At 39.7% G+C, this 13,963-nt stretch overlaps 2 protein-coding genes across 2 annotated transcripts; one reads left to right on the forward strand and one right to left on the reverse strand.

The window, feature by feature from the left end:
* The first annotated feature begins 329 nt into the window (after window positions 1–329).
* rskrb (ribosomal protein S6 kinase related b) lies at window positions 330–9,903 on the forward strand. The gene is made up of 12 exons (XM_053649444.1): window positions 330–882; window positions 2,006–2,269; window positions 2,399–2,482; window positions 5,021–5,089; window positions 5,412–5,481; window positions 6,828–6,935; window positions 7,014–7,054; window positions 7,153–7,180; window positions 7,469–7,558; window positions 7,751–7,839; window positions 9,355–9,465; window positions 9,601–9,903. Exons 1-12 carry the CDS (start codon window positions 853–855, stop codon window positions 9,901–9,903), a joined length of 1,287 nt encoding a protein of 428 aa, XP_053505419.1. The 5' UTR covers window positions 330–852.
* A 1,820-nt stretch (window positions 9,904–11,723) lies between these two features.
* Window positions 11,724–13,721, reverse strand: zgc:110222 (uncharacterized protein LOC550336 homolog). Its single transcript, XM_053648375.1, has 2 exons — window positions 13,352–13,721; window positions 11,724–13,246 (listed from the first exon to the last, which is right to left on the reverse strand). Exons 1-2 carry the CDS (start codon window positions 13,608–13,610, stop codon window positions 13,014–13,016), a joined length of 492 nt encoding a protein of 163 aa, XP_053504350.1. The 5' UTR covers window positions 13,611–13,721; the 3' UTR covers window positions 11,724–13,013.
* Between the last annotated feature and the right edge of the window lie 242 nt (window positions 13,722–13,963).

Here is a 13,963-nt window from a genome sequence, read left to right on the forward strand (position 1 = left end):
TCTCACAGATTAGGGTTTTTTTTTTTTTTTGATGAAAAAGAAAGGATATTCATTACCTTGAATATTTAAGATTCATAATTCCAATGGTTTTGACATGTTATACACAAACTTGCAGAATCCATGAAAGTTAAAGTCATGTAAATATTTCTAAGATTCTATTTATCTCTTGAATTAGAAACGAATGCGCCGGAGAAGCCTTTTCACGAAAGTGTTCTCAGACTTTTCAAATCACTGTAGATTTGTATCTATTTCTTCATAATTTTTTTTTTTTAAATGAATTTATTTTGCAGAGAAAAAAGAAATGGGGGGGGGGGACGATTTGAGTCTTATGTTCTGAGTCTGGAGTCAAATACAGCTTATTTACACTGCTTGTAAAAGGTAAATAGAAAGATACTGTATAGCTAACCGTATTATTAAATTTCCTTATAATAAATGGTAAGGAAACGGTTTGTGAGGTGGCTTTCAGTATCATTTTAATGTTTTACGGCGACGTTTGCACGAGCTTCTTCAGAAAAGTGCGTTTGTAAATAGTGAGTAATTCAGAACTGTGGACAGCGCTCGAGCTGGCAGGGGGCGGGGTCACGTTTTTCTCCGCGATCTGATTGGTTGTTCTGTCATCAAAAGCCAATCGGATGTGAGCTACACGTCAACAACCACCGATAATGGAGATAAGGGAGATTATCTTGTTCATGTCGCCTAACCTTGGGTCGTTGGGTGATTATTTGGATGGCGTTGGATTATGAAATCTCTGCGGAAGGATTGTTTTAAAAAAAATAATTTGGCATGAATTCTCCACTATGGATGAAAGAAATGTAGGATGAAGTTAATTTTGAGATCAAAACAGTGAATGTAATGGGCGCCGATGGAAGCAAGAGCAGTAAGGTATTGTACTGAGTGTAAATGAGTTATTGGAGTTTTCTGTTCCTTTTATCCTTTTATCATATTCTTTTATACTCTTTATGATGTTTATATACTGTGTTGTGTACGAACTATAACTACCTAATCATATTTAGCCCAAAAAAGCAATAATAATAGTAATAATAATAATAATAATAATAATAATAATAATAATAATAATGCATTTATTAAATGTTTGTAGAATGAAATAAGGAAAACTCAAGTGAATAACGAAGCGGTAATAGGAGTATTTTTTGACATGGTGTGGAAGGAAGGACTGTTAATTAAATTAGATCGAATGGGCATCAAGGGAAGGTTATATAATTGGGTTATGGATTTCTTGCAAGGACGAACAATACAAGTGGGAGTAGGTACTGAATACTCTGATATCTACCAAATAGACAGTGTAGCTCCATACTTTTTAATATTATGATAAATGATATTTTTGGAGGAAATTGAATCAGGAATTGGGGACGCACTATATGCGGATGATGGAGCTCCGTGGAAAAGAGGGAGAAACCTGCAGTATGTAGGGGGAAAAAATGCAGGAGGCAATAGATGTTGTTGAAAACTGGGATAATCAATGGGGATTTTGTCTCTCAGTTGGAAAAAAAACCCGAGTAATACGTAACTCCTGAAGTTAAATTAAAGTTATATAAACAAACACTGATGCAAGTATCACTAGTTGGGTATCTGGGAGTGTGGCTGGACTCCAAACGAACATTCGGGTCACATATTCAGAAGCTAGTTGAGAACTGTAAGATAGGAGTTAATGTGTTGAGGTGCTTGGCAGGAGTGGATTGGGGAGCATTCTATAAAAAGGGTATACGGTGCATTAATTAGGCCATCGATTGATTATGGTAGAATAATATATGGCTCAATATCAACCTCACTGCTTATTAAGATAGAGCTGATTCAAATCCAAGCCACAACAGTGCACCTTCCCTGGTAAAAGAATCATATGAAAGGTATAAAGTACAGTTTAGTACTTTTATTTCTGAGTGTTCTAAGAGACCTGTCTGATTCATCCTGACACCTCTTTTGCCTGTTAATAAATTTACTAACCATTAATTTTTACAACCAATGCACTTGCCTTCATTTATTATAGAATCCAGCGCAGCATAAGGAGGAAAGTCACTACTCATCTGGATGGCGTGGATTTCTATCCAGTTTGGGTGTCTCTGTTCCTTCAGGGTTGCACATCGGGTCACGGCGTATGATTCAGCACAAGAGGACGTCTGTCCCAGAGTGTGTGCCGTCTTCAGTGCCTGGCCCTGAGAAACTGCACACGGAGTGGAGCCTTCCCAATTTTATCAACATGTTCTTACCCGAGTTTCCTCACCGCAACGTCCCTGGACTCGAGCACTTCCAGGTCGGGAAAAAGTTCTTCATCCAACACATGAAGTTATGGTTTGGTTTTCCACTGGTGAAGAAGTTTCATGTCTAATTATGATACAATTTTTATTTTTTTCCTGAAATACTCTTCGTGCTCTACTCTCAGATCCTGGGCTACGTTGCCAAAGGATCATTTGGACCCATCTTGAAGGTGAAGGACAAGTCAAAACAAAAGACTTATGCAGTAAAGGTACATGTACTACTTCTATTTCTCATATCATTATTAGAGGTTGTCTGATTGATCTGTTTTGTGTGGTAAAAATCCACACCGACAGTTTTTTCCAGTTGCGTCTGTTCCGGAAGCGACTGAGACGGGTCCGCTGTCATTATACACTATGAGAGCGGCCTCTAGAGGCGAAATAGAAACTATCACTGACAAATTTTGTTGTGTTATTTGAAATTTTTTTTCAAATTAATTTTGGATGTCGCTATTTTTATTTGTTATTTGGAATTTTACTTTTTTGTTCGGTTTGGATGTATATCTTTTATTGACTTTAATATTTATTAATAGTTAATATAGTAATATCTATATATTTATTTCATTAAAAAAGTACAGTACATTTTCATGGTACAGTCAGTACTGTTTATTTTTGCAAACAAGTTGAGCTATATTTTATGTTTTCATTCAGTATCATTCAGTTTTAAGAACTATCGGTTGATTAATCGGTTATCGACAGGACTTAGTTAACGGTATCGGGAAATCCACTATCGCTCGACCTCTAGTCATTATATATTATTACATCCTATACCATAGGGCTGTTGAACGAATCCATTTTCTATAACAGCAGCTCTGAAAATAGTGTGCTCTGGTGAAGTTGTCTGTAAGGAGATGTTTTAGTTTAACAGCAGTACATTAATGGAAGGAGTCTCCAGTGTCAGCGCGTTGTCACAATCAGTAGGTTTTCAGACACGGGAAAAGATAGGTGTTCAGGACAGACAAGTTTATGCTTTCCAGTTCCTCTGTAACATGACGTCATATAAGTTTAGGTAGCTGGTTCATGTGTGTCATATCAGGGTGTAATTAATTTGAGCATTTTTTTTTCTCATTGTGAACTTGGTTTTAGAGAATTTCAAGGGCATTTTAGTGATATTTTGGGGGAACAAAACTTTGCTAGCTAGGCTAAAAATAAGTATTTAAATACAGCTATAATCCCAATCTCTTCCTCTATTGAACCTGTTATTTATCTATTGAACCTGTTATTTTTACAGCTGGCTTCAGGTTCCAAGTCAGTCCTGGATATTTGCTTAGTACCTTAATATTTTACCTGACAGGTTAACTTGTTTTTAATGTATTCTGTTGATTCTGTGTTTTTTCTTCCAGGCATCAGTAGTTCTGTCTTTTTGTAGTTGGATTTAGATCAGTTTGAAAACAAAGCCCTACTGAAGTGTAACACTCGTTCCCAACATGTGAGTCATTCCCAGTCAATGGCATGATAAGGTGATTATGTAAGAGTTGAATAGCTCAGTAAAGGATACAGTGAGGTAGTGAAGACACTGTTTGGATTTGGATTGGAGCTCTGAAAGCTGGCGTTGATCACGGAGAAACCATTCAGGGCTCGTATTTCCTTTTAAAGTCCCAGTGCCTTTTCTGTTTATATGATTTATATGTTTATTCAGAGTTTATTCACAGGTATCACAGTCTGTCAGAACTTCCTCGACACATGTAATTAGACAGTAATTAGACATCTACAACACAGCTTTTCCAGTATTTTCCCAGTCAGCTTCTTAAAAAAAAAAATTAGAACAAAGGGAGATTACATTTTACATATGTTCATATACAGTCCCCTCTGAAAGTATTAGAGCAGCAAGGCCAATACTATTGTTTTCGCTATACATTGGGTTTGAGATCAAAAGATGAATATGAGACGACGGATCAGAAATTCAGCTTTCATTTTCTCATATTTACATCTAGACGTGTTAAACAGCAGAACGTGGCACCTTTTGTTTGAACCCACCCATTTTTTTTTTCTTCAAATGATCAAAAATATTGGAACACATGTCTGATAGGCGTTTCGTACTGCCCGGGTTTGCCCTGTTACATTGATTGTTTAAAGAATTAATAGCTCTGAATGTCTACTCTTGGTTTGAGCCCTAGTTTTCACCTGTAAAGCATTTGTTGTTAAAAAGGATAAACCAACATGAAGACCAGAGAGCTGCCTATGGGAGAAAAGCAAGCCATTTTGACGCTGAGAAAAGAGGGAAAATCTATCAGAGCCATTGCACAAAACTTGGAATGTCCTGAGAAGGAAAAAGAAAAAAAACCAGCGGTGTACTAACAACTAGACATGGAACAAGTCGGCCAAGGAAAACAACAGCAGTCGATGACAGAAACATTGTGAGAGCTGTGAAGAACAGAAACCCAAGAACAATAGTTAGTGACATCAAAAATATCAGGAAATGAAAGCTGAAATTCTGATCTATCGCCTCATGTTCATCTTTCGATCTCAAACATGAATGTCTTCAATGTATAGCGAAAACAATAGTCTAGGCCTTGCTGTTCCAATACTTTCAGAGGGGACTGTACATACTTACATATACAGTATATTACACCTTTACATATTCATCATCAGTTCAACAAAAATCTGACCTTATGGGTTTCATATACACCATACACAATATCATGTATTATATCCATTAACAGTGGGTGGTTAAGAGAACAGTATTTTGGTGAGGTTTATGAGATGTGAGTTCTCATTCAGCGTGTATATGTGTATGTTTGGGAACTTAGGTCATCCCGAAGTCTGAGATTCTTCGTCTGGGTGTGCTGGACCAGTCTAAGGAAGAAGTGATAGTCCAGGTTAGTACAAGTGTACAGTATATTCACGTTTTTTTAAATTTATTATTTTTTTTTATATATAGTTGACTGCAAAGTCCATAGATTCAAAAAAAGTGGTCTTACTGGCTTTAATTTCAGTCTAAGGACAGCATTCGTTCAGCCGAAGGAAAAAAAAAAATCTGGGTACGATGTTTTGTATCAGTGAAGTGCAAGAATTTAAATGGAGGTTGAATTTGAGCGGTCTCTCTTTATCACCTCTGTGTAAAGTTTAAGCATTTTGATCCTTCATTCGTTCGCTGACTCAGTTGTCCTGTGTCGTTGTTGTCTAACTGTCGATTTGCAGCGTCAGGTCTGCCACCCTTTCGTCCACGACCTGCAGGACTGTTGGCAGACCCAGCACCACCTCTATATTAGTGAGTGACTCAGAACCCACCCCCTCGGTCCAGCTTTTCCTCCTTTTCCTCCCGTCAGGATGTCAGCCTTGCCTTCACCCAATCACTATCTCAACCCCAAGCTGTCACAAACCCCCTTATACCCACGTGTAGACTTCTGTGCTCTTTCACTTCAAGCGTTTTGACTTCAGAAGAAGGAAAAGATGATCAGATGTCAAATGATATTTTTGTTTATGGTTATCTAGAGTGCGCAGTGTAGCTCAAAAAATCACTGCAACCCAAAATGTCGGGAATGGAAACTAGAGAAACACTAGACATGTCCTTTATTTACTCTGTATTAATTGACTTCCTTGAAGAAATCAGAACAGAACTGCATAGTTTCCAAGAGGCTAAAATGTAGATATAGTAGCTGCCTGTCCATTTTCAGTTCCAGAAATTGCTCGCTTTGTCTCTTTGAGCGAGAACATGTCGTCCCACCAACATAGTGATCTGACCTGATGTGACCTACTGTACCTGTGTGAAGAAGAGAACTAATGAAATCCACTCTTGCAACGGCACATCACACCCAACGTCCCACGCCTCTTCACTCCTTTTTTCTTTTCCCCTTCACTTACTTCCCTTGTTACCACAAAGCAGTGTTGAGAATGAGCGGTGATGTCCGTTCCACTGAATCCACCCTCCTGTATTAATAAACATACCTGCGTGACTGACTATATCAGCTGTAGAACAACCTCTGAGACTGCATGCTAGTGTACTTTTAGATTCACTCTCTAATCCTGCATCACTTCTGACCTCCGTGCGTTCGAACTACAAGTCGGGGGGGGGGAGGGGGGGACGATGACGACGACAGAACAAGTGATGAGTGACGTATAGTTACCTCCTCAATACAGTGAACTGTATAGTCAGTGTTAGTCCCTTTATTTACTGTTCATGCTGTGAGCAACCATGTTGATTTGATGTCACTTGCTGAACTCGGGGTAGATGAGACCGTCCCAAATAGGAATCCGAATTGAGGGGGCCTACTTTTATATTTCCTAGTCATAAATAATAAGTTATATCATTTTTGTTGAATGCGGGATAAGAAAAAGGACTAAGCTATGTTTATCTGGAACCTTGCTTATTTCAGTCAGTTTCTGTTACGTGTGCGTGCAAATATATTAATATAATATATACTATATGCACTTCACCAATAAGCAATCGATTTTATATATATATATATATACACACACATGTATATGGGAAGGAACATGTGTGAGATGGATGGTCTTGACTTATAATAAACCTGATCCTCTATGTGTAAGTGTAAGTAACAGAGTGAGACTATTATCATACACGGTGTCCTGTTTATTTCCTTGTTGCCTCTCTAGTGTGTGACTACTGCAGTACAGGAGATTTATACACCTACTGGGAGATGATCGGTCAGTTTGGAGAGGATGCGGTTAAGGTGTTTGCTGCTGAACTCGGCTCTGCTCTAGGTAAAGCTTTTAAAGTCGATTGCTTATTGGTGGAGAGCAGTACTTTTATTTGTTTTTGTTTTTTTCCACATATTGCAGGGTTTCTTCATGATTTTGGAATCATCCACCGTGATGTTAAGGTAAGTAAATGTTGTTGTTTTTTAAAAAATTTTGTATTGAGATGACATAACGAGCAATCAAACGAAGGGTCTGAAATATCTGTTTATATTCCTCATAGATGGAGAATGTTCTTTTGTCAGATCAGGGTAAGTGCAGTTTGAACTCTGTGCACTAGAGGGTGCTGAAGATTGATTTTTGGCTTTAGAGAAGATGGCACAGAACATTCCAGAGTTTGTGCTGAATCTTTACAACATTAACACAGTGATGTTAATTAAAGGTTTATTTCATTTGATGACATATATAGGTCTCGGTCTTTAAACATAGCATTGATAAAGTTGTTAAGAGACTGTAATGGATGTGAAATCATACTGTTACATGGACATGCGTTAAGGTATCTGGATACTGTAATGATTTGTTGTTTTCATGTGTGTCAGGGCATTTACGCCTGGCTGATTTCGGTTTGTCCCGGAGGCTCGAATGTGGAGGAAGGGCATTCACTATCTGCGGGACAATTCAGTACATGGGTACATTTCTTCCAATAATAGAATGAAATAAATATTATTCAAAAGATATGTGCATGTCCTCTGTATATGAAATGAACTGTTATTATAACTAATATTGCCATTTGGCATCCTGATAAGCCTCGTAAGAGCACAGTGTCGTGTAAATGTTTCCTCCATCCTTCAGTCTTACAAAAGCTTCCCGTTACGTTACAGCTCCTGAAGTGCTGAGCGGAGGTCCGTACAGCCACGCTGCTGATTGGTGGTCACTTGGGATCCTACTCTACGCAATGGCTACTGGCAAGGTGGAGTCACAAAGCAGGTCACTGACACGTGTCACTGTGCTGGGAGATTTACACGTGACACAGAGTCCAGACTTATATATGTGGAGCAATATACTTGAATTACAGTGGAGACCTATAATACCTGGGGGTGCCGTCAGGATTTCAGAACAGCGTAGCAATCAAGTATATTGCTTCGAGTTCGAATCCGAGAGAAGAGACCGTGAAGGCGGCTTCTATGTCTTTCTGGGGGGGGCTGTGGCTCAGGTGGTAGAGCGGGTTGTCCACTAATCGTAGGGTTGGCGGTTCGATTCCCGGCCCACATGACTCCACATGCCGAGGTGTCCTTGGGCAAGACACTGAACCCCAAGTGCATGGCAGCTCTGCTACCATTGGTGTGTGAATGGGTCAAAGAGAACCAGTGTAAAGCGTTTGGATAAAAGCGCTATATAAGTGCAGACCAATACCTTAGTTGTTTCCACAGAGTTACTCCATAATCTCTCTCTCTCTCTCTCTCTCTTAAAAAAGAAAAAGGGGGAAAAAACCCTTATCTGAGCCGTCCATTTTTTACCTTGCAAAATGGAAATATTAAGAATAAACATAAATCATAGAGGAGTCTTACTTTGAATTGTCATAATTTCAGGAAGTGACAGAATTAAATACTAAATAAATAAATCTATCTATCTATCTATCTATCTCACGTATCTAGAGTTCTCTCCAAAACTATTGGGACGGCCAGGCCAGGTTTGCGTTATATGTCCAAAGACATATTGGTTTCCTGGTATTTACATCTAAATGCGTTAAATAACATAAAACATAGAACCTTTTGTATCAGACCACCCAATTTTTAGGCGAGCAAAAGTATAGGAACAGATTACTGACAGGGGTTTCTTGTTAAATTGATTGTTGAAACAGTAAATAGCTCTAAACATCTAGTCTTGGTTTTAACCTGTATATACTGTATATAGGATCAAGTCTGATCCTAAATAGATTTTATTTCCACGGTGTATAACCCATTCAAGACTCGAAGGAAATTCTATATCTATACCCAAGACAGTTCATCTGTAAATCACCGTATGCAGCCTCAGAAGCACATTGCACTTTACAGTAACTCAAATAACCACAACCGTGCCAAGCAGAAAAGCATAAAGCCATGAACAGGAAGTTGAGGCTGCAGTGCGCACAAACTCACCCAAACTGGACAGTTGAACATTGGAACAAGACCAGGCAATGTTTTTCCTGTCTTAGCTATGCTACATTGCCCCAAGGTGGGAAAGTGTGTGTGCATGGTGTCCTTTGATGGACGCGCATCCTATCCGGAGTGTATTGCCACCTGGCACTCAATGTTCCCAGGATGAGCTATGGATTCACCATGACCCTGACCAGGATAAAGCTTACTGAAGATGCATACGTCAGTAGCCCGAGGGCCCTAACTGACACACGACTCCTTATAACAGTTATTGGTAGAATCGGCTGTGAACGTGTGTTTGTTTTTCTGAGTTGGTGCTTGCTACTTAATATCCTCACTTCTCCTCACAGTTCCCTGTACCTCCAGAGTCAGATCACTGTTGCATGCTGAGGAAGGTGCGCTTCTTCCCCTACGAGATGCCCAGAAGCTTCTCTCCTCCGTTTGCCCTTCTGCTGACTGAGGTGAGAAATAAACATTCCCTGGAGGTTGGTTCAGTGTTAAAGTTATCATCAGACCAATCAGTCCTGTAGATTTGACCCCAAATACATTCAGAATCCAAGGCATGATCTCATCCCGACGTTCTCGTCCCCTTCCAGCTGCTGTGTAAGACCCCAACACGTCGCCTGCGAACGCTGGAGCGCTTCAAGCGCCAAACCTTCTTCCGTGGCACTCCGTTCGACTCGCAGCTGTTACAGAAAAGCCCCATGGACCTGATCCTGGAACTGAAGAAGCGGCCAGATCGTCCTGCCAAAGCCTGCCGAGGCGTCACGCTCGAACCGTTTCCCGATTTCGATTTCCTCGGAGATTCAAACTCCACCTCTGCTCGAGAAACCCTAGTGGAAGCCCTTGACGAAGAGCAAGTACCTCAGGGCAACGTTCCTCAGAGTGCAATTTTGTAGCACGATGCTAATTGAATGTTGTTAGCTTGAAATGTGTGACACAGGATTGTTCAAATTGTGTATATTCTAGAATTTCCATAATTTGTCATTTCACTGTGAGAAATTCTTGTGTCCGTTGATATTATTTAGAATTTTTGAGCATTTCAAAGTATGTTTTATGCCATAAGTTGAATATTTGTGCTACATGTGAGTTCCCCATGCCAATTTTTTTTTGCATTTCTCAGGGCTACTCTATACAACACATTAAAAGATCTATTTTAATGTTAAACTAAAAAACAAAACGCTAATACCCTGCCGGTAAGACCTCTACCTTTGGGTGACATTCTGTTAAAAACCACTGTATGGATTTTTACAGGCCGTTCGCTTAATTTGCTCAATTTGCACCGTCTTTTTACGTGTTTGTCACACCACAAATTTATATTTGCACTAATGTTTATTATGACAAAATCTGGTGGACCTACTCAATGAGCACACCAAGTGTAAGGTAATAAATATTTCTATTATATTATGCAATTTAGCGGAGGATCTCATGGCAATGTGTATTACCATGGACGATCCCCATGGAGCAATCTCAGGTCCAAACACACTGCTAACAGTTATACTGGAAGAAACAGGATGTGATGTACTGAGGTTGTTTGTTGTTGTTGTTTATAGCCAGCAAACCAAATGTAAAACCACTTACACTCTTACAGTGAACAGTATAGCCTAGGAAGCACTTTGCATACACAGCTGATGAAGAACTTTTGTCAGGAAAGAGAATTAATGGCACCCTTGATGAAAACGAGCATAAAATTGGCCAAAGGTTTGCGGACACCTGACCGTCAGACCCATGACGACACCCCGGTGCACAAAGCGAGCTCCATGAACACACGGTTCGCCGAGGTTAGAGTGGAAGAACTCGAGAGTCCGGCGCAGAACCCTGACCTCAACCCCACTGAACACATTTATTATGAACTGGGACACCGACTGCACCTCAGACCTCCTCACCTGACATCATTAATGCTCTTCTGGCTGAATGAACACGAATCCCCACAGCCGCTCTCCAAAATCTAGTGGAAAGCCTTCCCTGAAAAGAGAGTGGAGCTTACAGTATTATAACAGCAAAGCGAGGACCAGCTTTGGAATAGGATGTTCAAAAAGCACATGTGAGTGTAATGGACAGGTGTCCACAAACTTTTGGCCATTTACTATATATACTGTATAAATAGCATAACACAAGCAAGAAGTCATATTTTGAGCTCAAACTTACAGGGAATTTGTACAGTTTTATTTAGAACAAAACCTTTTCAAGAACAAAGAGTACTGCAATTTTTCCCCTAAAAAACTTGTCTTTAAATGATATATATATATATATAATATTCAGAATGTAAAGATAGATTTGGGTCAAGTTGTTTCTTAGACAAAAATAATTGTGTGTTTTGCATTTGCTTAGGATTCAATAGATGAATATAATAAATAATTGTACCATATAATCCAACATATTTACTTGCCTCAAGTGTTTTTTCACTATTTCTCTCACCTGAGAGAACACTACTGTCACATGTCAAAATACCAGCTAATAAAGCTATATTGGGCCTCAAAATATCAGTTTACCCTTTCAAGATCATTTTGATCTGTGTGCACACAGTTGTTATTTTTTAGTACATCTGGGTAACTAGGAACAGGAAATTGTTCAACCATGACTTCCTGTTTCACAGGGGTGTGTGTATATATCTATATCTATCTATCTATCTATCTATCTATCTATCTATATATATATATATATATATATATATATATATATATATATATATATATATATATACACATGAGGTAACACTTTGGCCAAATTCCCTTAGTCATTCATAACAATGGGTAATACCAAGGAATATAGCTGTGATGTGCGGCAAAAGGATGTTGAGCTTCACAAAATGGGAAGTGTCTATAAGAAACTAGCACAAGCATTGAAAATACCCATTTCCACCATCAGGGCAATAATTAAGAATTTCCAGTCAACTGGAAATGTTATGAATCGACCTGGAAGAGGACGTGTGTCTATATCGTCTCAACGCACTGTGAAGAGGACGGTTCGAGTGGCCAAAAAATCTCCAAGGATCACAGCTGGAGGATTGCAGAGGTTAGATGCGTCTTGGGGTCAGAAAGTCTCCAAAACTACAATCCGAAGTCCCCTACATCACCGCAAGTTGTTTGGAAGGGTTTCAAGAAAAAAAACTCTCTACTCTCATCCAAAAACAAACTCGAGCGTCTTCAGTTTGCCAGACACTACTGGAACTTCAAATGGGATCGGGTTCTACGGTCAGATGAAACCAAAATAGAGCTTTTTGGTAATAAACACCAGAGGTGGTTTTGGAGCACACAGAGAGGTAGCCATATGGAAAAGTACCTCATGCCCACGGTTAAATATGGTGGTGGATATTTAATGTTTTGGGGCTGTTTTTCTGCCAGAGGACCTGGACATTTTGTTAGGATACATGGCATCATGGACTCTATCAAATATCAACAGATATTAAATGAAAACCTGACTGCCTCTGCCAGAAAGCTTCAAATGGGCCGTGGTTGGATCTTCCAGCAGGACAATGATCCAAAACATACATGACAATCAACACAAAAATGGTTTACTGACCACAAAATCAAGGTCCTGCCATGACCATCCCAGTCCCCTGACCCGAACCCCATAGAAAACCTGTGGGGTGAACTGAAGAGGCGAGTCCACCAGCGTGGACCACGTGCGTAATTTTGACTTTAAATGTGCGATTTCGTTATTTCCACTGTAAACAAGTCAGGGTTGTGTTTTGTATTTCTTTAAATCACCTCATCTGCAAGTCTCAGAGTGACCGCTTTAATAAATCGAAATGTTTGCCAATATAGCCTAAACTCTTACACCTGCATTCAATATAAAAGTTGTTCGAAGCAGTGTTGGTCTTAAACATACGATGCATTTAATTTCTAGCCGTGTCATTGAGGCGAACGGGATTAAGAAATGATTGCAAGTAAAGGAATAACATTTGGTGCCTGCGAATAAGAAGCATGACTTTGAAAAGGTTACAGACGAAGGAATAGTCATCGAATAGTACAATCCTTCACAGATCTGTCAGTAATAACTAGAGTCACTATAATAACTTAACCACAGGATCTGAAGGTACCAGATGTGCTGGGATTCGTATCATCCACATGTCTTTATGGCCTCTTGAATACAGCGGCTCTGTAAGCCAGCGCGGACTGGACAGTCTTGTGAGGTATTTTTGGGCAAGTCCAGTCAGGCAAGCTGCTTTTTCCAGCTCTCTCATCTGATCTGGAGGGACATCTTCAGAACAGAACCATGTTTCCCCAACATCCACAAGACCTGATCAGAAAATGACAAATTTGTTAAAAACTGGGGACGCACAATATATTGTTCCAAGAATTGTTCTTGCACAATGCAGCAATATGCCAAAAAGAATCCTTTCACCTGCCACAACACCACGGCCAAATCTTTCCCCGGATTCCAGAAGCTCTTCTACTTCAGACTGTCTCATTGCAAAATGATCCCTAAGGATATTTCTCCATTCCTCTCCTTCCCAGTCCTTCTGTGCAATGTGGATTGCCAGAGTGCAGTTCTTCATCTCCGCCAGCAGGGGGCGCCAACGTGTCTCTAAAGATTTCACGCCATTCAACACGAGACCTGCGTATGGCTGTCTAAAAGACAAGCAACCCACCTCTATAGACATTAACAAACACAATCAAGAATGCAGAAAATCAAGAAAACGTTTCAGCCAGACTCAGACCAGGTTTGAGTAGCGCCTCAAATGGCACACTTCCGGTATTGTACTAACCGGAAGTATATGTTGTTTCCCGGTCAAGGGCGAATTACGTCAAACGCACGTAATGCGCTAGCGCTAGCATTAGCGCAATAGCCAAAAAAAGATAACAAAAACGAATTGGTACATTTTACTATTTGTGTTAATGTTTCCTTTTATGCCCAACAAGACGTCAGTCCGAGGCGAATTTTGCTTGCACAATTTAAAATCAACATGTTAAGGGTTTTTTTTTTCGTTTAGCGTCTGAGCCTGATATAGCCCCT

Source organism: Ictalurus furcatus, chromosome 18 (assembly GCF_023375685.1).
Source record: "Ictalurus furcatus strain D&B chromosome 18, Billie_1.0, whole genome shotgun sequence".
In the NCBI taxonomy this organism is placed as follows: Eukaryota; Metazoa; Chordata; class Actinopteri; order Siluriformes; family Ictaluridae; genus Ictalurus; species Ictalurus furcatus.